Source organism: Filicampus tigris, chromosome 4 (assembly GCF_054856515.1).
Source record: "Filicampus tigris isolate MCC_2025a chromosome 4, RoL_Ftig_1.0, whole genome shotgun sequence".
In the NCBI taxonomy this organism is placed as follows: domain Eukaryota; kingdom Metazoa; phylum Chordata; class Actinopteri; order Syngnathiformes; family Syngnathidae; genus Filicampus; species Filicampus tigris.
Genome location: NC_141220.1, coordinates 10798498 through 10825088, shown reverse-complemented (window position 1 = coordinate 10825088; position 26591 = coordinate 10798498). Strand labels below are relative to the sequence as shown.

The 26591-nt window shown below is 40.6% G+C and overlaps 1 protein-coding gene across 1 annotated transcript in view; it reads right to left on the bottom strand.

Moving 5' to 3' along the window:
• mob2a (MOB kinase activator 2a) overlaps window positions 1-18609 on the bottom strand; it is a 68237-nt gene extending 49628 nt beyond the window's left edge. The window contains exons 1-2 of the mRNA XM_086027136.1: window positions 18498-18609; window positions 17998-18428 (exon numbers count right to left, since the gene is read on the bottom strand). Of these exons, the coding sequence (XP_085883262.1) occupies window positions 17998-18014 (17 nt within the window). The 5' untranslated portion in view covers window positions 18015-18428; window positions 18498-18609. The remainder of the gene's footprint in view (window positions 1-17997; window positions 18429-18497) is intronic.
• Window positions 18610-26591: the final 7982 nt, after the last annotated feature.

The window sequence follows — 26591 nt, the reverse complement described above, 5'->3', positions numbered from 1 at the left end:
AACAAAACGTTTTGGATTAAGATTAAATAAAAACCAATTAAAGTGTTTAGTTCAGTTTTATTTAACACAGCGCTTTCCCCTAATTTTACTCATTTAATTTCACTCTCCTCAAAATTAAAAAAAAAAAAAAAAAAAAAGAATTAGTGCCCAAAAAAGTGAAATGGTTTTTTTTTAGGATTTTTTTTGTAATTATAGGCAGTTTCATAGTGTTAGTGCAACTCAGCCCTACTGTTGGTTATTGGTCGACTATCATAATCATTGTGCGCCAAACATCATCGCATATTGAGTTTTCGAATTGCTGCAGCACCACACTAGCGCACCAAGACAAGCATGGTAGCGATTAAAAAAAAACAACAACTGAAAATCGAAATCGAATCGGGGCTTGAGTGAATCGTTACATCCCTAGTATCCAGCAACGAAGGTAAAAGAACAGTTAAAAAGGAAAAGGCACAGCTCGGTCATCATCACTCTCCAGCATCCGAGCACTTCGGCAGTCACTGAAGCAGGCTGCCCTTGAGGCGGTGCCACAGCCTCAAGTAACGCTCTTGGAGGACCTAATAAAAACTGAAACGGCCCCTCCCTGGGGGCAAAAACAATACCACCTCATGCAACAAGTTGTGATTGGGGCAAATTAAGTCGTGAAAACCCAAGACCTTAGCAGCTTGTGATGTGCTGCAATCACGTCACATCCAAACATGGGTACACGAGTACATGAGTGGACAAAAATTGAGGATTGTATTGTTTTAAAATCAAAAATATGAATACTCTCAATGATTACTGATCAAATGCTACCATTCTCACAATGTATTGTCAGAAATGTGTTCCAGTAAACCACTGACCAGGAACAATAAACTAGCATGCTACCAGAAAGAAAGAAAATGACAGAAAGACAGAAAGAAAGAAAGAAAGAAAGAAAGAAAGAAAGAAAGAAAGAGAAAGACAAAATGAAGAAAGAAAAGGAGAGACTTGAGGACAGATATTTGAGTGCCATCTAGTGTTCAAGAGAACAAATGCAAAAAGTATGTATGAATAACACATTAAACCTGTACAATAGGATTCATACTAATAAGCATTTTCCAGTGGGTGGATCACAGAAATAATTGTTATTTTTAATTCCTTTCACTTCATGCTTGGTTTGTGCTCTGACATGCACCTGTGAGACCTTAACTTGGCACAGGTGTGTGCCTTTTAAAATCATGTCAAATCAACTAAATTTACCACGTGGACTTAAATTAAGCTGTAAGAACCTCTCGAAAATGATCAGTGGAAACAAAATGCGCCCGAGCTCAATTCTCAGCTTTGTGGCAAATATTATTTACATGTGATTTCTTTGCTTTTTTTGTAATGCATTTGCAAAAGTTTCAAAAACTCTCTCTCTCTCTCTCTCTCTCTCTCTCTCTCTCACAGTATATTACCTTTATTTGTTTATTTGTTTTTTCTTCATGTTCAAGTAAACATTCATTCATTTGTTTATTAATTCATTCAGACTGGGTTTGTGGAAGGAAATAAATTTGATGTGCATGATATAGAGAGCCAGTAACGGTGCTTCTGTCTCTAGCCGCTGGTGGACTGGTACCACCAGGTCAATACTGCGGCCTCTTGATACGGTCACGTGATCCATGACCCCATGTAGAGTCTGCTGCACATTGGAAGGCCTGCAAGGCACAATTATGCAACAAGATCTAATTTCATGCTCACTGGATCGTTTTCGACAGGGTCCAACTGACATTCCGCATTTTTGGGTGGTGGCCCTATGTATATGTTTATTGGTTGTTTCAGTGATGGTCTTTCGGTCCATAACAACAACAACAAAAGAAACAAAAAAATGCACACAACAAAATGCACTTTTGGATCCTTCTCGGTGACTGTGGCCAGTGTGGGCCAGCGTTTTAAAGTGAGTAGTGACCCGAAACAGCGGCGTAGTGGCCACGGGCCATTGCAAATGTCCAACCCTGTTCTACACTCCTGTTCATACAGTATCCCACTTATAGTAAAGGGAACTTGAAATATAGGGCCCTCTTGTGGTCAAGGGATACACTGCATTATGTTTCTGTTGACAAGCTGTGCTTACTGTATGTCATATAATTTTTGAGCATTAAAACATGATTAAAATAAGTATGGGAGCTTTTAATGCTGACTATCAACCTAAAACACACAGGAATTAAGATCAAGGGCACTTCAATGACAAAGGAACTTATCTTCCATGTTAAAATTGAGTTAGAGAGCCAACTCCCAAGAGTGGCACATTTTTGAAGATAGTGTCAACCAAAAGGTCTTTTACTTTTGTTCTTGGGAGATTTGAGAGTAATAATGAACTGAATAGGTGCAGCTGTTGTAATTACTACTCATGTCACTATGTTGATCCGTAATCTATTTTTCTATAGCTTTCTACAACTCAGTTGCAGTACTGTAACGCCAGGTTCCTCTTATATAAGGATTGGTATTGCTCAAGAGCATAACTGTAGCTGTGCATACCTTACATTAAAAAACAACGCAACAATGGACACAGACCGACTGAGCTTCAAGATTTTACACATTTAGAGATATGCATAGTGGACAAAACCCTACAGAATAGCAGCCAGTAGAGCTGCACGAGTCAGGCTTCGGTGACAACACGGCGCCCACTGAGATACACGAGCGCAGCATGCAACAGACCAAGACGCTTGTGGTATGAGCCAAAAGCTCACACTGCTGCATTCTGATAAAGCCAGCTCAGTGACAGACGCTTGGAGAAGGAAAGCAGCACTTCCTGTGTTTGCCTCCAGTGAGTGACAAAGACTTCCTGCCAACAATGAGGAGGGGAAAAGAGCGTTTGTTACAGTGCGGGCGATGAGAGAGGGCTGCACACAAAGTCAAACATGAGGTCATATGCAAACAAGAGGATGCAGGTGTACATGAAGAACAACCAGAACAAACAAGCGTTGCTTGCTTGCAGACTGATGACACTAGACAGGAACAATCTCAAGTAGAGCATGAAAGGGAAAGAAGGCAGGTCTGAAATCTCTACTATACTAAGTTTCGACTTCCAGACCGCCACCCAGCAACGATGTGTACCACAGGGTGCAAGGAGCTGAACCAAGCTGAAAATGGGAAACTTTGTATTTATTACACAAATGCAAAGCGATTATGTGCGCTGCAGGTTTGCCTCCCATCGCAAGTCCATCTCACAGACGCACATGAACTCAGTAGAGCAGACCAAACCTCTGACCTGCTGTTCCTCGCATGAGACGGATGCGGGGATTGTTGCTTACTTGTTCACTCGCTCGCTCTGACAAGACAGGGTGGGGGGAAAAAACGGGAAAAAAACAAAACCCAACAAACAAACACGCGATCCAACATGCCAGTGTTAGCACCTCAGGTTTTGTTTACTTGTTGTTGCCCTCCTACTTCTCGACACCCGTATTAACAGGAAGCCCGTGAAGGAAACTGAGGTAGCAATTTGGTGAGAACATGCTTCACAACATGCAAACCACAATCAAGGAAAGTCCAAAAGATTCGTGTCCGCTGATAAAAGAATGAAACAGTGGTAGCTTGTAGAGGTGACTGCAAAACACATCAAGACAAAGTGAAACACTATTGCTTACATTTGTTGACGCCTCTGTCACAAGTCACCAAACTGGAAATGCAACATCCTTTGACAGTTGTTTTGCCAACTTCTGAACTGCTGAACATTTGTTAATGGTTATCTTTTCAGAACAATCCAGATGGAACTTCTGCAGCACTTTTTAATAATTGAGTTGAGCTTAATTAAACTAAGCACAGCAATGTCTTGCCCAGAACTTCATGCTAGAATATGCTGGCCGCCCCAACACAATTCCTTGTCAAAGCAGCTCAACAGAACTAGTGATGTCCACGGAATGATGCACATCTACAGGGAGAAGGCCCGGATGAACCAAAGGGCAGTTTAGGAGAGGATAGTGAATCACTGAGTAAAAAACGTAGGAGGTCAAGAGCCACTGCTCACTTCCGAGAACTTCTCTCTCTCTCTCTCTCTCTCTCTCTCTCTCTCTCTCTCCATCGCTCTTTATGTAAGATAATCTCTTCCATCTCACTTGGCCTCATTTACCCGGCTCACAGACGATAATAAATCAGCAGCACACTCCCCAGTGTGTCGAGCCTGCCCTGCATGGCACGCTCACATCTACTGAAGTGAGCAAACACTACACCCAACGTGTCACCTCAGTGTGCATTACTTGCTCTTTTTGTCCAATATGTCACTTCAGTAGAATCCTGAGCATCTTAAACACATGCTCTGGTGTGCTGACGTTGAAGTGGCTGCAGGAAGATTGACTGCACCACCTGCTTGAAAAGCTTCCAGTGACAAAATATCGACAATATTTGTTTTCAGTTTTGATTTATTGTCTTAATTGTCGTGACAGTTTTATCTACAGCTTGACACATTACAAGAGATATTATCGTGTTGTATGGTAGTTTAGCAAAACTGAATTTGGGGTGGGGAATCAGTAAAATAAGATCATTTCACACATTTTGAGAACATTTATTGTGCAGGGTGGATCTCAAAAGTCAAAATCCAAACTCTATTGTGCAAACAACAACATCGATCTCTTTAATGCATCTTGCTGGGGCGATTTGCTGTTCGGAGTCTCGCAACATCACACACCCTCGCCCAGGCAACCCGGCCAGGGGTGACCACTCTACCACTCAGTCATGCCGCCCCCTTATGTCAGGGTTAATACCCAATGAGGTGTACAATTATCAGGGATCAAAGAACGACTTGGAGGCGTGAACCGACGTGCAGAGGAGGACGGTTGCACACATATACATACATACATACATACATATATATACATATACATACATACATACATACATATACATACATATGTATGCATGTGTGTCTGCACCCAGCTAGTCGAATGCCTCGTGAAATTGTAAACAAAACAATTCTCGCTCTACTTATATTTTAGGTATGTGTTATAAATGCATCACAACATGTCCCTGTTTAAACTTGTGGTGTAACTCAGACTGTTTTCCTATCAGCGAGGTGCCCGGCCAGAGGCCCAGGCCCAGGCAGAGGACTTTGCACGACGCCACAACAGCACAGGTGTCAAACTCCGGTCCCCAAGGCCCGCTATAATGCATGTTTTAGATGCTTCCCTCCTCCAGCACACCAGATTCAAATGATCATGATCGATATCAGGCTCTTGCAGAGCTTGCTGATGAGCTGATGATTTGAATCAGGTGTGTGGGATGAGGCAGCATCTAAAACATGCAAGATAGTGGCCCTCGACGGCCGGAGTTTGAGAGCACCTGTGCTCTGCAGCCCACGTCTATGGGCTCATCGAGGGTCCTCCAACCCCTGCACCCCTCGACCGGTTCCTGGTGATTGGCACGTTTCCTTCCGTTGGCTTCCCCACTGCGCTTGGGGGTTTTGAAGCCTAAAAAGGTGATGACAACTATATGATAATATAGTTGTAATCTTACAGGCCCCTTAATGTATTATTTATTTCAGATTTTCAGACTACTGTGTGTGGCTGTGTATTACATTTTCTCTCTAGACACTTAATAATTTGGTGTTCAGTGTTCATAGTTGGTCACTCTGCTGAAACGAATGTGGTTCCAGTTTACCATAGTTCAGCACCAGTTTAGCATGTCTTAGCCTACTACTACATCCTCCTTTCGTGTTAACGATACTTGTCAGAATTGTAGCATATTCATCGACATCAAGGCAATGATGACTGACTTTCGAGGAGTGGCTGCTGTTTAGCTGCCACGCTAGGCAGCCAGCCAGCTGCGGAGCTGCAAATCTAGTTTTGTACACAGGGAAGATGCGATGCCCTCAACAAATGTTATCCCAAATGGTTGGTAGAGACCAAATTGTCAGCCTCACAAGCCGTGGTACTTACAGATTCACTTGCAAACTCCAATTCAATCTACTATGCATGTCGTTGCGTCCTCTCCGGAACATTTTCGACTACGCCGTAACAGCGGAACACATGGCAACTGCCCGTAACAAAATACGCCAAACCAGAACAATTTTGACATCTCTTGACATCTCTCAACGTCTGGCTGCTGCGGCGGAGAGGAATATTTGCTTGCATCATCACAACATCCTGTTTCGGCGGTGGTCAAAAACCGAAAATGCATTTTTGGGCCATTTTTGGTCCATCTTTAACGATCACAACATGTAAACAGATGATACTCCCCAGCGTACAACTATGTAAGCTTTCAGTCAGTCAGACTTATCTGTTTACGCACACACACTTCCTTAAGTGGATATCAGAGGATTTATGGGGGTCAAATACTTGGTTGAATGTTTTTATGTCGGGTCAAGTCTAGTTATAAAGCTTCTTTCCCTCACTGCGAAGGAGCCAAGTCAGCAACTCCCATACAGTGACCCAATCCCACCAGCGGAAATCAGATGACCTTCTCAGTGTACTCTGTTTGCCTTCTGAACAAGTCAAACATCCTTCCAACAAGCCAGTGCGCCTCCTCCGCATCTCAGTTTACATTTGAGGAAAAGTGTAAAACCACTGTCCAAGAAATACAGTGGTAAATTTTAAACGGTTTGGCTATTTGGACAAGGTCAAGGTTCAAGAATCTCAGCCACTGTCCGTACAATAGAATACATTGAAAACATTGTGACTGCTTGTAATGATCGCAAATCACTGCCATGACTTTCTCCGTGCGACAGGGAGCTTTGGCAATGCAATGACCATATGGAAAGGTCAGATCTATAAAGGCGAGCTTCTTAGTGGTATTGGTGTCTTGCTTCAACCACACCTACCAGTGCCTGCTATAACATTTCAATAATACATTAAAATTGGTCTCGTGTTTTTTTTTGTTAGCAGACATAAATAACAAAAATAATGCAATCAGGAACAAAAACAAACAAAAAAAAAACACCCTAGTGACATTTTACTTCCTGTGCAATGCTGATAAACAGGAAGTGTACAATCGGAAACAGGTCAAGAGTAGCGCGTTCACTCCCTTCTCAACAGAATGAAGAAATAATGATGGAAGACTTAGATCATTAACTGCTGTAGTACATTTTCTTTCGCACTCTCTTATGCCATTTACTCTGCTCCAACTCCCTGTAATCCCATTTAGAGTAGGTAGCAGGGCTGATTATGAAACTGCATGCAACCGCCAACATGTTCACATAAACATGGATATTGACAGAAATACTTAAGAGCCAAGGGAAAGGGGCGGCCAATAATGATTGAAGAAGGATCACTTATGTAAGGTTGTGGGCTGCACATCATATTAGAAATTAAGTGGAAGGGTGGGGTGGGGTCTGTGCGGGACAAAGTGCACAACCTCAAGCATTGAGATGAACTTTCTGAGGCCCAAGTGAAGTGTGTGGGTGTGAATGTCTAGGGCTCGCCTGCCCTGATGCAACACAGAGATCTCTAATCCAATTACACTTCAGACCAGCCTTGCGGCCGAGCGAAAGCCGCCAAGGGCAAATCTATCGTGAGCTGACACCAGTGCTAACAGCCTGATGCTTCTGCGCACATCCAGCAGCCCTACCGAGGCCGAGTTACAGAGGCTGACCATGGCTATGTGGAAAAATTGATTGCAATTAATTTTCAGATATACAAACATCCATCCGTATCCTGTTCTCATTTTTAAATATACAGTATGTCCAGCAGGGTCAGTTTCTTTTTCTGCCTGCCTGGTATACGGCTCATTTGTCTGTGTCTGGCAGCCTGGGCCCCTGCAGTTAAATCTCCCCCTGTGTCCTCTATTGCAGACCTCTGCTGTTTCCAATCTAACTCTTTGACCCATGCTGCCGCTTCCTCATCTATCTCCATATCTCACCTATTGCCTGAGCCGCCTTATCATTTGACTCCTCCTCTCTCTCTCTCTTTTTTACCTACATTCTCATTTTCTGTTTTTCACCTTATCAGCATCACCCACTTTCTGTCCTGCTCCAAGACATCTCATTTTTGAAAAATAGCTATTAAGTTACAGAGTTCAATTGAAATAGCTTTTGTTGGAACCTAGATATAACACAATGCTAGATGTATGGAGCATGCCCCAATAATCAAGATTATTTTTAACCAAGGGCTAGGGCTGCTCGATTATGAAAAAAATATGAATCACGATTATTTAGCTAATAATTGAAATCACGATTATTCAAACAATCATTTATTTTTTTGCTACAAAACAAGAACAGGGTTAAATGTAAAAAATATTAAGACAAAATTCTTTGAAACACTATGATCATTTAAGTTCCTTTTGGACCCAGCAACATATATTATTTATTTATTTTTTTTAATTACAAAGTGCAAATGTATAAATTAAAGTATGGTTTCCTTGTATAAACAAACTTTGAGTTAACTTGCTATGCACTTAGTAGTAAACTGCTTGGAGTAAAATGCCAATTTTGACAGAATAACAGACATGCTATTCATCTATACATTTAGACCTTTGTCTGAAGTCTTTTTTGTTTTGTTTTTAAAGTAATATGTACATATAGTAAACAAAGTTAAAGTAATTTTCTTCTGATAAATTATACATTTAATGTGCTGATTGGGTCAAGCCGATTTAAATGCTGACCGTTACATACTAGTAATCTATACAATACTTCTAAATTACAGTAGGCCATATATAAACTGTATTACAATACAATGACCAATAATATGTTTGCAAATTGCATTTGAAGCAATTTGAAACAAAAATAATCACCAAAATTTGACTTCATATTATAGACTACACAAGAAATTTAACTTTAGTCACAGTAATAATGTTTAGCATGGTTTCTAAAGTTGTGCTAGTAAAAGTAGTGTATATTTGCATAAGATATGTCATTTAAAATAAATCCCACATGCCGATGGCCACTGCGATCCGCCATTACTGTTTTGACTGTGACGTAAGTGCCCATGACGTAACACTGTTTTCACAAATGGCAGTTTTCAGTGCATACATGGGAATGTTAATTTCCCAAAACATTTACTTTGACACCATCTTCTAAAAATTCCTTCAGGTACCTGGCTACAAGAAGTTGTTGTCGTAGACTCATAATATATATTAAAAATTGTCAAAGTGACACAGATTTCTGTGATACATTTCTGTGAGATTGGACCAGTAAATGTTAAGAATTGCCCTATTTTGCCCCTAAAGCACGAAAGACACACGATTAAAAAGAAAGCTTAAGGGGAGCAATGAAGGAGAGAGAAACAGATTAGTCATGACGGTTCCTGCCAGGCCTTTCTTTTCCTGTCTTTTACTATCCACTGGCAGTGACATTTGTGTGCCAGAGGCAGGCCTGGTTGGAGTGTTACAAAAATAAATAAATAAATAAATAGTCACAGCATGGTGCCACTGTACTGTCAACTGAAGAAAAAAAAAGAAAAATATATATATATATAACTGAGCTCACACATATCCACTAACATCTGACCACAGCCAAGAGCTTCACTACGGTCTGGCCCAAATATGTTACAAGAACAACAAAACAAGTACCAACATACACATTAAGTGTGTGTACCTTTGCGGTTAGCATATTGCATCTGTCACAGGTAGTGCTGAGCGATATGGCCAAAATTTCATATGTCTGTATTTTTGGCAGATATGTCGATAACGATACCTTAACATTATTACATAACATGTTCAGTGAAAACTAAACATTTTTTTAGAAAAACAAAGTTAACCACTCAACCACACACATGACGATGGTTGTGTATGCATGCATTCATGTACTTGCTACTAGGGCTGCCAAGATTAGTTGACTAATCACGACGACGTCGACATTCTAAATCGTCGACAATTAAGTTAAGTCGTCGACGAGTCGTTTATTTATATATTTATTCATTTGGCGCACTGCTTTTCTCTTGAAACAGCCTCGTCTCGCGCTTTTCCCCGATGGCTGGTTGCCTGTCAAGGGCAGTCGCGGTCATCCGGGTCTTCGTGATCTACACAGAAGCATTGAGGGAATGTGGGTAGTGACGCAGGGTGTATGGCTACTAGGTATTAGCAACAGAGAGTTAAAGTTACGGCACATTTCACCCCCAAATACTTACGATGCAAACCTCCCTCTCATGGCGGCATGACGGGGATTCTCGATCCTCGAGAAAGGAAGCACGTTGTGGCTGATGCCTTTTTTCATTTCTGACAGTCACGTCTGAAAGCTAGCTGTAGTTAGCACACACACACCGGTTCAGGTTGTATATTTCACTCTGCTTTCAGAACAACTGAAGTGTGTGTATATATTGTGAATACCAAACAAATAAGAAAAAGAGGGGGAGGGCTGTCAGAGAATCAGGTTTGAACCCTACCGCCTTTAACTTTGCTTTGCTCTCTCCACAGCTTTCAGCCATTCATTCACATATGCACGAGGCACAGAAGAAAAGGAGCTTGAGCTTGTGCTCGCCATACTACACAGTCTGGCCTTAAATGTGCCAGCCAGCCTTGTTGGTAAACATGGGAGAGTAGAGGCTGGGGCTGCCCTGGGCCAGTTCAACACAGTCTGGCTTGCCACAACTGAAGAGCCCAGCTCAAGCTGTACCAAAGCACGCACACGTCTCTGCACATCAGTGTCCTAAGAGTGAAACAGGACGGAATTAAAACACAGGGAGAGACAAACTGAGATGGGATACAATAGAGCTGTGCCCTTGCCCTAATGAAGAAGTCAACAAATCAGACGGTTCTCTTCTCATCCAGCAAACCTGTTATAATTACAGCACATTTTGGAAGTATAGCAACTAGTTGTGCACATAACAATACACATCTTATGTAGGATATAATGTGTCCATTTTTTTTAAGTTTATGGACTCTGTGTCGCTACGTTGTATTAATCAATATGACAGGAAGAAATGCTTGCACCAGATTTAACAAAGATCATTTCCATCAGTAGTGCATCCATCAGGACATTTCCTTGGTCACGGCTGCGAGAATGCTGTAGTTTATTTTCCTCCGCTAATACTGTTCTTGCACTGATCATTTCATTCACTTCATTTACAGCTCAGCACACAGAGCCAACAGGGCATCCAACTATCACAGGGTTGGAAAAGTTGCAGCCCTATTTGTGGCCTTGCAGAACAATATTTTGAGGCCCCCTACTTCATATCAAAGTTTAATGTTAATGCTACCCCCACCATTTTGGTAATGCCGTGGCCTTGGGCATTTTCTGTTGTTACTATACTATAGCTCGGGGTTATGACAGCTTTCTGAAAAACGTAATTCTGAAGTGACACCAAGTAGAAGGAAAATATATCCCGTCTCCCAGTCATGTCTTTTTCAAAATCTGTGGTGAAAAAGGTTTTTTTTTTTTTTTTAAATAATTTGGGAAGTTAAAACTTTTTTCTTTCTTTTTTTCCCCGATGCACATCTATGACCATCAATTATAGCTGTGCTAAAGTCGACGCCCGCCATTCACTGGCGATTGAGTCCAGACCTGCCCCAAAAAGTGAAAATCCGTGATCAGTCATTGAAAATGCATAAGGAAGTAAAGAAAGAAAACGTTTTAACTCCCCAAATTCTTCCCCCCTCCAAAAAAAAACCTCACTGATAAACACCGAAAATGGGGGGGACCCCACCCAAAAACCTGGCATTTGAAGAGGGGTGTGGAGGATTTTTCAACCCACTGTGGGAGAAAAATATAATCCGAATATGCTCTGATTAAAAACAACTTAGTTGTTTCTCCCAGGTCGGACACAATGTCAGAAAATGCCTTTAATACGTCCTTGTCATTTCAGCTGTACCTTCAACACAACCACATAAAACTGGCCACGAAGACTGAGTAAGAAAACAACCAGAAAAGTGATGATGCAGTAATACGTGAGAGTGTCCATAAAACATGAAGACACAGGTGATGCAAAGCAAGCTTAAAGGTTCCTTCGGACTACGGCTGGGTTGGGCTGGGCGGCCCACAGCTCACTCCACCGAGCTGCTGCATTTTCCATTCCCTCGCTCTTAGTTCAGCATTACTGAGCCATCACTCAAAATCAAGGGAATTAAACATCTGTCAAAGCCTGCCCATTTCACCGGGCAGGAAAAGACACATTTAGGCGTAGCGCATCACCCTGGCGATTCAACGTCCTGTCTAAGTATGAATCGAGACAAACGAGGTCATTGAGCTTGGAAATAATGCTCGCTGTCTGGGTAGCGCCTGGCTCGCAAACAAATTGTGGCAAGTGCAAAAATAACAACAATGGTTATTTAAGCACACTACTTCCCAGCTGCCCTTGCACAAAAACAAAGCTTTGTCACATCTCATGAGCTTCAACATCATCTCCTTCCTTTATCTTGCCACCATTAGGGAAGTGTTGTTATCACTTCCATTTGACTCCCCCAGGAGCTTCCTGCTTTCTTGTAAAGTATGCCACTCCTTCCCTCAGCACCTGCTAATGTCTCCATTGCTTGGATACCTCATCCAATACTCCAGCATGAACTTTTACATAAACGTCTCTCTCTTACCGGACTATCTTTCTTTCCGCCACTATTATTTGTTCTTTCTTCCTTTACTGTATATGCTGTCATAACTCTACTGGTTTTTGGCCCAGCTAATACACTCACAATGTCAGTATAAAACGTAGGGATAAAGATTTCTTTGATGGCAACGGGTTGAATTGGCAACACACTAGTATTACCCTTGTATTAGTTCATATGGAAACATTTTTTTTGAAATTCAAATAAATCACAGCATGATTGATAAGCACTTTAGAAAAGACTGACCTTCAAAGTGTGTACTGAAAGCCACTCTCCTCAAATTGCAAGTATTTGGGTCCGTACACAACAGACATATTCAAATGCAGTCAAACAAGCTGTGCACTCTTAAAAGATGCTATCAGGCTTTATCAACAGACAGGCGACATGACATGAATTCCCAACATACAGAAAGTATGACTGTTTTGAGCGTCACACAAAATATGAACTTGGAGAAGGCATTTGTGTCAGTGTTTATTATTTTTCACTATTATCATCTACTAGACCAAGGGTGTCTAACCCAGTTGCAGATGGAGCAAAAATTCAAACAAGGGCCAAACAAGAGCAACATTAATTGAACACTATAAAAACTAAACATTTTTGCATATTAATGTGAATCCTGACAAAATTATGCCAAAATAAATCCCTTTAAACTTAAAATAAAACATTTTTGTATAAAAATATCTCACAATTACACAAATGAAAATATGAAAAAATTCTGCAAAAAAAAAAAAAAAACCTCTAAGAAAAATTGGTGCTTTTCAGTGAAGCTTTAAATAATGATACATAAAAACTTGAGCTTCTTTGCTCTTGTGCTATTTTGAGCTGGATACTTGGCATCCTTTCTTCGATACTCAGGATGGGCTGCAGGTGTTCAGTAAGGCGAATGCTATGTGATGTTTTGCTTGTATTCATCACAGAGAACAGCTACTTAGACGTACTTGTCTAAGTCTGTCCTGCCAAATGCTTCTACAATACAAAAAGTGTTGGTCCTGATGTTGGTCGACAACTGAATATTTGATTTGGGTGAAAGGACAATAAAGTTGAGATGTTGTAATATATTGCTGCTTCCGGTTTGTTTACATAGGAAACAAACAAAACATCTCCAACCAAAGACATACAACATTCGAGCCTCGTGTAGATGAAGCGCTGCATTACGGGATTTGCAGTTTGTGTGTCATTGACTCTTTATATTGCGGCGCTGTTGGGAATCCTGTGTGTTAGGAAGAGGAGGCATTTTCCACTTTCCAGCAGTAGGGCTGTGCACAAATCAGTCAATGTGAATTGGCTGTTAAAAAGTAATGTTGAATCCAAATTTTGGGATTCGAGTGAGAATCAATCAAAGCATATTGGTGTCACAGCACACATTTGGATGGCTACGAGAGTGCGAGCTATTACGTATGTGCGGCGTGCACCAGTGTTAATTTCGTTCACTAAAAATTTTCTTCATTTATTTCGTCACGAATATGTTTTTTTTCTGACGAAAACAAAATGAAAACTAGAATAGAAGTCATTCATTGAGACGATAACAAAATTGATTGACAATCTTGTCAACGATTAAAAGACGAAACGAAAAACCGTTCCAAGACAAAAACCACTGCTGAGCAAAAAGAACATTAAGTCTCGTCTCACTTTTGCCAAAAAACATCTCGATGATCCCCAAGACTTTTGGGAAAATACTCTGTAGACTGACGAGACAAAAGTTGAACTTTTCGGCGTAAGAGTAACACCGCATTCCAGAAAAAGAACATCACACCAACAGTAAAATATGGTGGTAGTAGTGTGATGGTCTGGGGCTGTTTTGCAAATTCAGGACCTGGAATACTTGCTGTGATCAATGGAACCATGAATTCTGTCTACTGTCTACCAAAAAATCCTGAAGGAAAATGTCAGGCCTCTGTTCATGACCTCAAGCTGAAGCGAACTTGGGTTCTGCAGCAGGACAATGATCCAAAACACACTAGCAAGTCGACCTCAGAATGGCTGAAGAAAAACAAAATAATGACTTTGGAGTGACCTAGTCAAAGTCATGATCTGAATCCTATTGAGATGCTGTTGCATGACCTTCAAAAGGCGGATCATGCTCAAAAACCCTCCAATGTGTGAATTACAACAATTCTGCAAAGATGAGTGGGCCAAAATTCTCCCACAGCGCTGTAAAAGACAAAAACCAGTGAGGCAAAAGCTAAGTCAGTGACGTTGGCAAAGTTATTATTACCTCCGCTGCAAACAAGGAGGGAAGTAAAGAAAAGGTCTTCCAACAGCTAGCTATTGTGTCTTCACATTAAAAAAGCAACTAACAGGATGATTTTATAGTGAAGAATATCTAAACCAGTGCTTTCTAACTAGCACCGTGAGACATCATCTGGTGTGTCGTGGGAAATTGTCCATTTTCACGTTATAGCTCATAAATTATTCATCACAAATAATACATATTTGTTTATGTTTCTATGGCAGTGACACAGTCACAGGCAGAACAATTAAAATGCTTCTCCACTAGATGACAATTGAGCTGTGTATGCACTTTTGTAACAATTTTTGTTTTTCCTAATGTAAAATATGTGCTTTGGTGCAATAAAGGTTGAGAAACACTGATCTATACTCTAATGTAAGCATAACACACACAAACCGTCATGCAGCCATCATTCTTGAGAGGAAATGAGTAACAATTCACCTCTGGTGGAGCAGAAAAAGCACCACATCATAATGAATCAACTTCTTGTTTGTTTAGTCGTCAAAGTGTACTCTGTTCTATAAGGAAACCGGGAACGATCAGACACCTTTTCAACAGAATTGCAATGACACCAACCGACTATGTCCTTTGATGCACGTTTGAATTTTCCTTAAATTTTCCTTCCTTCAATTGCATAGTTATTTTTTTTAATGGCAGGCAACCATAGAATCAACAAAAATAGTTGCAATTCCCTGTTTATTAATCCTACTTGGCATGCCTTAAAATTCAGTGAGTGACTGAAGGAGGCAAGTGGGTGCTAAAGCACGTGAATCACTTTAACACTGAAGGTTGTCTTTTATAACTTAAGAGACATGTTGCTGCAAGGCAAGAAGTAGAAATCCAACGCCCTAAACAAGCAGCTAAGCTTGGTTAGAGGGGTAGAAGTGACCTTGTGTTCCCACAAAAAACTAACTTTGGCAATTCCCAAATTGCACAAGATGAATAAAAATGGAACTGGTGTGAATTAGCTGATAGTGTGGTTGTATGTGTTTTGCTGAGCGTTATCTCTCAGCCAAAATGTCACATGGTGGAGAAGCAGCCCAGACAGCAAGCCTCCGCCCCTCCTTTGCCCTGCCCTGACTGCTCTGTGGTGCACCCCCCCACACACACACACACACCCCCACACGCACGCACACCCCCCCACACGCACATGCACACGCACAAACATACCGTTCTAATACTGTAAGCAGCCATAAAAACAAATTGATTCAAACCTTACTTTTCAACATCTTACAGTGATAACAGAAATTACATCCAAATTATTAAATAACCTGTCAAACAGGAAAATTATGAAGCACAGTTGTCACTGAATACTGAAACAAAACAAAGCATAGGCACACCTTACCCTATCATTACAAATATGACAAGATCTAACACAATTCAAGATGGCACACTAAGGAAGTACTCAAAATTAGTTTAATACAAGGAAATGGGGTTGTTTAGTTAAATATGTCACTTGGACATATCAGAGATGTCTTTTTATACGAGCCAATCATTCAGCCCAACTAAACAGATCTTTTTATTTTATTGTTTTTATTAATTCTAAACAGAACTGTTGACAGGTCCCAGGGAAATCACATTAGGTGGGTTAGCATGGCTCTTAGCAGCAGTAGCATTTGCAGCAATGATTCTCAACTAGTTGGTTGGGACCCAAAAGTGGGCCATGACATGGACCCATTATGGCTGGGTCTTGGACAGGTAGTAAAAAGAAAAGAGCGGGTCTTCTGTTGTGACAGAATGATAGGGCTGTGCAATTAATCAAAATTCAATTATAATCAAGATTATTACACTCCACGATTACAAAATTGGCATAATCGTAAAAAAACTATTATTAATACTCATTTATACCCAGCACACTTTTGTTTGTTCACACAAGGAAATCATACTTGAATTTATATTGTACATTTACACCTTTACCCCTTTATTTTATCATAACTAAGTTGATAAATTCTTTGGTCCAAAAGGAATTAACTTACATTTATTTGTCTTTATATTTTGTACGTTTAAACATTTTCTTGTTTTGTACCAACAAATAAATGATCGTTTCAATAATCGTGATTTCAATTATTACCAAAATAATCATGATTAATATTTTTTTCATAATTGAGTAGCCCTATAGTACGACATACTGTATGACATTTTGTGGTTACAAAAGACATGCAATGAGCTAGCTTGCGCAGTGGCTAAAAATGCATTGTCATGTGGCACAAGAAGGCACACTCAGTTAACGCCGTACGTACTGTTTTTCATTGGATTGTTTTATACTTACGGCATACATGATGTGTTTTTCAAATACTTAAATGAGTGGTATTGAATAGGAGACTTCAGTTGAATTTACTGTAATTATGGACCCCTCTAAAATGAGATGGCTCATCTCAAGGGCTTATCCAAATAAAATAAATAAATAAATACATGACTTTCATGCTGTGTTGGTGATAGCCTAGCCTCATGTTCACAACATTGGGGCACGCCACTGCCATTGCAGTGGAACTCTGTCGTGAACTGAGGACAGTGAAATATTTCAGTTGCAACCTGGGTCAGACTCCTCCTTAATTTGACATCGCATTATTTTGACAGGCATGCGTTTGACATTATGACTTTGAGTGTAATAGTACATGTATTTGTACTCAGCACACCTCTGTACCACACTATGCTTCTGCGCAAAACATGTCAGGTCTGGGTCTTTCACAAAACGAGGAGATCAGTGCCAAGATATAAGTGAACATTTGTGGCTGTATTTTCTGGAACTGTGGTATTTGATTATACTCAGCGTTTTCCTTTTTGGAGATGCAGGTTCTTAATAATCTGAAAGGCACTTTGTAAATATAAGAATTTTTAAAATATGTTACCATTGACTATTTTTAACAATATAACGTCTTTGTAACTTGTAAAGACGAGTGTTGTGGGTTTTAGGGTGACAGCAGTTGAGAACCACTGACGTAGAGAGACAGCCTGAGAAGGAGCACCTTGCACTCAGCTGGGCATAGCCGCCTTAGCAGGACCATGCTAATGTTAGCCACTTTGGTGTGTTAATCATCGCTATAAATAAGCACCCCGTGCAGCACACTCTCCTCGACAAAGACAGGACCTAATGTAGGTGCTGTTGATCTAGGACAGACAGCAAGACGCCGCAAAGACACGAAAAATAAAAATAAAAAACTCTCGGTCCTCTGTTAGGTCGCTTTATCATTGCAGGTGAAGCCCGCTGCCAGCTTAGCTATCGAGTTAGCCTCGCCGGGCAAGAATGTAAGAGAATTCAACACGACAGTATTCTGGAATTGTGACAAATAAAGCGGTGACAAGCCCAAAGTGTCAGCAATAAAAACTGAGGCAACTGACATGTCAAATGAGAGGAAGCGGTGTGTACTCACCCCATTAACCAGTCCATGGTGCTGTTTGGAGCTAGCTTAGCTGAGGCTAGCTAGCAGGGGATAACGCCAGGAGTCGGAGGCGACCCCCTCTGCTTGATCCGGCCGACTGCCTCGCTGCCCGGCTTGCCTTTCGTCGCCGAGTCCCGTCGCTCTCTCCGGGGGTCAGTTGACTCTCCCCCCGGCCGTCCAGACAGAAAACGGCGCTCACGCTCCAAGTGACCGTCCTTGTGCCCCTCTGCTAGCGCCGAGCATTGAAGAGGCACTATCACAGGCAGCTGCTCAGCGGGGCAGCCTGCAAGTATTAAGCGACTTTGAGCCGGGGACCACAGCACGCAGAGAGGGGATGAGGCGCGCGAGGCGAGGGGGTCCGGACCGGTGCGCTGAATGAAGACTTGAGTGTCGGGATGCCGCAGGGCCAAACCCGGTAAGCTCTGTCATGAAAGCTCGTATGAGTGCCGCGGTGCTAGCTGACAGCTTGAAGGTCCAGTGAGGATGCCTACCGCTGCTGCTTGTCTGCCTGCAACTCTCACGTCGAGGTCCGGAAGTAAACACAGAGCCGAGCCACTCACACTCCGCCACTCGCACTCCGCCGCTCCAGTGCGCGCGGCGCGCGTACGTCTGTGGAACGTTGGAAGCAACAAAACGCCTATAGAGCATTTGATGCTTTGAAGCATCCATCGAACTAGCTTTTTCCGGGACGTGACTTAATTTACTCATTAGTGTTGTGCTTGTTTTTGTTGCAAATACGTGTAATGTTGTCATCAACTCCATGCGTTTTATGCACCGCAAATTGCTTCCCTTTGAAAATAAGTGTAAATGCTGTCATTTAGCTCCAATGTCAAAGGACACAATGAATCGTGGACTATAATAATAAAAACGGCGGGGTGGGGGGTGTCGATATTGGGGAACAATGCAAATATGCCCCCTGCCGACTGTGAGTATTTTGGGGATGACGTCAGAGCGAGCCGACCTTTGGAAGTGCTGCTATTACGTGATTGTGCCATCGTTGTTGTTTTATCTGTATCTGTACCTCGCCTTTAATCTTCTTGGGGGTGATATTTAGTTAACGCCAAATTATTTTTGCACATTTTGTTTTTCACTGCCTTCAATCTTCATTTTATGTATGTTTTGATATCCTGTACTAATTTTGCAACATGCTTTTTTTTCCTTTAATGCAGACGGTGCGGTTTTCGGAACCATTTCCCCAAAAAGGAAAGTAATTTTTAAAAAAGTGGCTTCTGTCAGGAACCGCATCCCGCATAAAAAAAACTGTGCAAGACAAATCATGCGAAGTGTAGTAACTGATGCAAACAAACAAATAAAAAAAACGAAACGAGCATGGGGAGATATGCAAACTTAACATAGGAAGGCCGGAGCATTCAGCATTGTTGCATAAAAATATTTGTTTCAATACTTAACATTCACACACATTTTGGATGCACAGTATTCATGTGAATGCTTGACACACATGGCATTCACACCACAAAGTTTTGAATGCAAAAAAAAAGAAAACGTGGTTGCAGTAGAATCAACTAACGATTCTAGTTTTCAGTTTGTGGAGGTCAAATCTCATCATCTTGCCACTGTTGACATCCAAAGGCATTTGGTTGCAGCAGTAACAAGGCAAGGAATAGACACAATGAAAAACGGTTTTATGGTGATGACCAAATGATAAAACAATGTATAGTGTGACCCAAAGGTCTGGAAACATGCATGCGGTGTTTTCAAGAAATTGCATTTTCAACTGCGTATTTTTAAATTGAATTGGAATATTTTCAGTATAATTTCCAACATTTCTGAGGTTAAATGTTGATGTGCTTTACGGGATTGACAAGAACTCACTAAACTCGGACACCCCCAATTTATTGGTACACTGCACTAATAAAGATTCAAATTATTTTTATGACTTGTCATGACTTTAGGGACACCCTCTAAAACGATGTCCATTTATCATATGGAAAAAGTGTTTCGGAGTTTCCACTGCATCATGATGCTGTTTGAAAATTTTAAAGGTAAAAATGTATACCTGATACAAAAAAGTATTTGTAACCATTGCGTTGTTCAGCTAATGGATTTTATGCAAAGCAAAGATTGTGTAGTTCATATCGTGACCAAACGATACATTCCAAGTCCTATTTAGACCACTCTTTGTTGCAGACTACCTGTGCAAGCAATTTTATTATCTCTCTCCAGATGCATTATCTCCTCACATCTGGGGGGAAATAAAATAACAAAGATGATACGCTACATGCCTAATGGAGCCACTAATGCCTTTGTCTTTAGTGAGCTTCCTGTGGCATTCATCACAATCAAACAAGACCCAGCAAAATGTCACTGGAGGCCATATTTCTCCTCTGGAAGGCATCCATGTGCACTGACCTCTCGCCGTGAAGCGGTGGAGGTGGCAGGCACTTACTGTAACTTCCAGTTAAGTGATCATAAATGAGCTCATATACTGTACAGGCAGCCCTCCCGAAGAATAAATGTTATTTTATGTCTTTGTCATAAGTAACAGCGCATCCACCTGCTAGACTTCTCTCAGCCAGATGAACACCATCAGTTCAACGAGAATTCCTTATAAAATACCCCATGCAAGGTTTTAATTTAGGGCAAGGAAATCAGCATGAACAATTGCATGTATACGATGCATCCTGTCATCACAAAGACTATTTTCTTTCATTTTGGTATTCAATTTTGGAATCATTTCTGCACAATGTCATCATCAGCTTCAATTGACACTATTAGGGCGTCATTTGACAGTAGGTCTACTATGGTAGCTTGTAATATTGAACCACTGCAGCTGTTTCTAATACTGTACCTTATTTGCTGTAGTGTGCATGCAGTGTACTGTATGCATCTATCTACTTCCATTTTCATTAATGCTAGTCTCTCCCTCATTAGGGTGAGCTAGAATCTATCTGAGCTGACTTTGGTGCGAACCCTGGACAGGTCGTCACCCAATTGCAGGGCACATACTTGTATAATTAAACAACCATTCACACTCACACTGCTTAGTTGAAATGTGCATTTTGGCACTATATTGTCATATTTTAAATCCCCAATGTTTTTTTTTCTGAATGTGTACATGTGGTAATGAATGTGTGAGTTTGGTCTGTTTCTATTGGCTGTGTAAAAGAGGACAGAGAATATCAATTTTAAAAGTAGAGTGGTGATACAAGGGGGTCGTCAGACAACAGGAAAGTCTTTAGTTAACATGCATGCTTTTGGAATGTGGGAGAAAGATGGAGTACCTGGAGAAAACAACAGCAGATTCATCCCGGGACCTCTCAACTGTGAGGCTCGCATAATATACCATTATGTAATGCATGTGTTACAGTAGAAAATGTCATGCTTTTGTTTATGTACAAACCTATTTACTTATGTGACTTTAAGCTACAATTCTTGTAATGGTGTTTTATAAATACTACATATACTACATATATTACTACAATATTACTACCACAATATTATTGTTTGTGAAGATGGCATTTTCCCCTTCAATTTCATGAATGCTTTTTCTATCTTAAAACCTGTTGACTTTACTATCTACATTGTCTGCTGTACTCTGGGTTGCAAACATGCTATGCCTTGGTACTCTTAGCACAAAAGAGCATCTGTGCTCTATAAGATACAAACCGGTAGGCCTAGAACAGTAATGAGGGACTCGGGGTATAAACATACAACAAAATGTAAATAGTCCAACAGTTGATGACATTATTGTTTAATTTACACACAACATCATGTTTGTTCTCCCCTTACCATCTCATTACAAGACTATCAGAATGAATCAGAAGCATAGTCATCATTGGCAACCCTCTTTATCCCCCCACTACTATAAATAACAGCAAGGCACTGAGCAAAGGAGCCTTGTTGACAAGGGGCAGAACCACACGATTGGCCCTTTGAGCTTTGAGCGCCCTGGTGGCCGCCAATCAGAAATAACAAGGGGGCGCGGTTTCAGATGTGATCGGCAAGAGAGGTGCGGTACAAGAATCTTATGCAGAGTGGTTTCACATATAGCCACATGATGGCAGCGTGGGGTAACATGTGACCTGGGCAATAAGCGCTCATGTTTACAACACTCACGTTTCTTGGGTATAAGAGGACGTCGTCAGACGTCACTTACTGTTTTGTCATTTGATTATTTTGTATTCATGGCCTAATGTTTTTCATAGAAATAACCCCTGTATTTATGATGACTTGACTACTGCATTAACTGTAGGTGCGCGTTTAGAATTGCATTCTAATTCAGGTAACGTCGCCCTTGATATTGTAAATCAACCACAGTCTCAATGAATCGTATCCTCCTGTCCGGATATCATTTTTTTCCTCTGCTAATTAATTTGTGTTCACTACAGCTTGATGTTAAGCCTACTAGTATTTTAATCTGCTGGGCAGAGTCATTGGCTATAAACTTTTAAAAGGCCAAAGGCAACATTAATTTCTAACCACAGTTAATATCACTGTTGATGAACAAATAGTCCTCCAGAGAGATTCAACAGTGGAACCTCTAAAGGCAAAAAGCCTGTCTGAAAAAAAACATGAGGCCCAAAAGTCAAACGAACAGTCATCATGTATGATTTCAAGAATAAATATGAAACTTCAGCTCAGTAAATGCCAAAAAGATTCATCTAAAACCCTCTGTGAGAGTTTTGCTTTTTCTTTCACTTTTTTTTCAGTCTCTTCTCTACTGATGGCAAAGCGGTGTGTTGCGATGTGACGTGAGGTGGCGTACATCTTGGACTGGTGGTCAAATCAATTTAAACAACTGTTCACGCTCACAACAATCACACCTATGTGCAGTGAGTCCTCAATTAACATAATACTATCATTCATATTACCTCTTCATTATCCATCAGTTTTTTTTTTAATTAATAGAAAATAATGTTAAAATGTTACTTGAAAAACAGTTGATAAATCTTACATAATGAGTTTGACCACGGAACAGATTTTTTACCTATGGGATTTGTTTGTTATGACCAACTTTGAATGTTCCACTGTATCTGATACTGTTCAAATGTCTATTCTATGGTCAAATGTGTGAACTGACCATGTCCACGAATGCATCAATATGGAAGATAATTAATTGGACAATGCAGAAATAAAACAGCGATGGATCGATTCTATCAAGCTGCCTCAGTTCCAATGTGCGGACTCCAACTACCTTGCAAGCAGCAGTGTCCTTGATCAGGTATGAGGCTTCCACTGAGCTTTGTTTACCACCTATTATTTTGCTTCCAGAGGGCCGGGTGTCACCACAGATGTGCCCACTGTGAGAAATGGAGCCGGCCTCTGGTCAGGTGCTCCTTTTAGCAAGTCAAGGTCACTTCCTGAAATCCATCCACTCATCAATAATGGGCTATGTAGGGGGTCGATATTTCCCCATTCCACAACATCCAACTTGATGCAGCTGAAAAGATGTTACTGTGTTCTCATGGTTAGAAGGTTGTTGATTTCTAGCAGAGTGCAGTACAACGTGTATGAATGTAGTTCAGTGACGTGTGCTGTGATTGCTAGGTCTTTTGATTATCATTTGAAATTGTGTAAGATGATGAAAGGTCCGTTTCATTTACGTTCGTATTGGAATGAGCATCGGTTGAGCTATGAGGAAATATAGTACTAAAAATCCATTTATGAATTAAGTAGTAAGAATGGGAGAATCTCTCCGAATGTTCTGAAGTCATGTTTTAATGGTACCTCCAGACAGTGTGGCGGATATGGTGACCCCAACTCCACCACGAAGCCCACTTTAAGACACCAATTCCATACAATTCTTAATGGCAATCAAATCAGTTCTCATGCACATTCCCCGTTCCCAAATGTGAAACATTCAACGGGACATGTATTTCTTTTAAACTGTTCAAAAAAACGGTGCAGCATTGTGGTGCACTAAAAAATCTGGATTGTTGATCTGTGACGCTGCGATATCATCCTGATCTCTTCATTATTTGGTTCATTTTCTGAATTAAGCGCAAAGTATTCAAACTAATAATTGATATTTTACAGGTGTTGCTGAAATTGATACATACTATGCATTGTACAATTGTTTTTAATAATAATACATTATCATCTGGGCTGACTGTGACTCACTGTAAAGCAAATCATCCATTGATGGATTGCCGGTTTGAATCCCGACTCTGAATTGTCCTTGGGCAAGACACTGAACCCTGATTTGCTCCCTGTCAGCTTGGCGGCGCCTTGTATGGCAAAAGCCGTCCATTGGTGTACGAATGTTTGCATGAGTGGGTGGATGTGAGGCTTTGTTAAGCACTTGGAGCACCTTATCATGTAGATCGTTTTTTCTCAGTCTTTATTAAGCCAAGGCACATCTTTCACATCGGAAAAAAATTCAAAAGCGCACCATTTAGCAAAATGATTCACAAAAGTATATAAAAAGGTTAATTATATAACTTCAGTCATTTAGTGGATAAGCATTTCATTGTTCTGCCTGTTACTTTCTGTGGTTGGCATAGATAAATGAACCCCCCAAAAAGTTATTAGAAAAAAAAAATTGTTAAAATGAATGACATTGGTTAATTTTCCGCGGCACACCTGAAGATCTCCCACGGCACACTAAGGTGCCACGGCGCACTGGTTGAGAATCACTGATGTAGGTAAATATAAGTATATTCCACTTTTCATCTGCTTGGTAAAATTAATTTGTATGTATAGTATATAATTTATATTTTGGCCGTGCGTTTGGCTGGTGAGCAGTCCAGGATGTACCTCGCCTCTTAACCCAAATCTAACCCTCAGCTGGGTTAGGCTCCAGCTTACCCACAACACTAACAAGGACAAGTAGTAAATCTTTTTTTTAAAAATTGCGGCTCTATGATTATTGTTACACTTTTCCTTTTTGCAATTGATAGTGTCCTTCAGTGGTAGAACGTCCCCCACACACACAAGGCCAAAGAAAAAGCAAAACAAACTTCACAAATTTAATTCATCACTTGCTGTGCAAGCTCAAATCCCAAGATTTTCTGCAGTCTAGCAGGAAGTCACACTGATGATGAATCTACACAGACACAGCGTTTGATGAGTGAGGCTTTTTATTTATTTATTTATTTTTTTTTTTAAATTTCCCATATGACTTTGAAGGTTACACTGTATGCTGCAAATCGAAGTCTGTAATACTGGATTTTTAGAAATCAAACGATAAGTATGTTGTGGAAATGTTTGTAACTCAGAGAGGTAAGAGAACACTTTCAAATATAAAACATAGAGTTCTTAGTTGCCAGACTTTAATTAGTAACAGTTTAAAGTGCACGAACATTTTTTTGTGCCAGACGTTTTGCGTGACTGCTTGTCATGCCAAATGAGACAGTGTGACGAGCTCATTTACACACTCCAGATTTAATTTAGATATATTTTCCCCTTGTCAAAGAGCTTCAACATAGCCAGAGGGGCGTCTGAAAAACATCCAACGTGCACGCTCATATGAACACTCGTGTAACTATAGATCAGCTCTGCAGCTGCAGGTATCGACTGTGGGGTGACTAATGTGATTTATTCATAGCTGGCAGCAGTGAATCAAGTAGCCATCAGCAGGCATTAAAACAGAGACACCCAACATAATTCTGCCATGAATAATACATGTTTGATGGCTCCGAAGATTATGGGAATGTGTCTATTGTACTCTGCAAAAGTTTAAGACCAACGCTAGCTTTTTAGTTTTAATGAGACCTTTTTCACAGCAACCATTTTGACATTTTTGAACGCATTAATGGACAGACACTTTTCAGTATACTGTGCACACATACACACACAAATTCACACACCAATTCCCACAAAACTTTGTAGACGATTGGTGCATCGGCCAAGGAAGAAATGATACATTTGAGAGTAAATGTGGAAGAAGATGCCAATACTGGAATGATATACAGTGAACCTCAGTTTATCGCGGGGATGCGTTCCAGATTCACCACCTGTGATATACACAGACCAAAATAAAACTTTTTTTATTAAAGTATAAAGTTTTATGCATCCCACATGCTTTAAAAACATCTAAACCTCTTATAAATCCAACTTAAACACTTTTAAACCTTCTTTAGAGCTACTTCTTACTCTATCGTTGTCAAGAAATGGGAGACTAATTGTATGACATCAGTTCAAAGAAATGAAAAGAAGACTTTTTGCTCCAAATAAGAGGCACTGTGTGCTTGCTCCAAGCTGTTGTGTTGAGGTTGAGGTTTACTGTTAAACTGAGCCATACAACAAAATAGAAATAAACAAATATTTCACCACCCAACATTTTTAAGTAAACCATATCATTTTGTTTAACCAAAGTTAGCTCACTTAATGCTCACATATAATGTGAAATGCCATAGACGGTCGAACGCAAATTAGCGTAGATGTTCCGCTAAGTATAAACCTTAAAGAAACTGCTACTTCAACGCACACAAGGCCAAGAGCATACTGCAAAAGAGAATTTACTGCAGAATATGTCAGCAGCTTAGTAGGGGACCTTCTCTGCCTCTTCTTCTTGCTCTTCATTTTGGGGTATCTACACACAGTAGAGCTCAGTGCTACTCGACATATGCGACACAATGCGGTACTACATTGAAAGCGCACAAGTTGAAATTTGGACGTTCCCT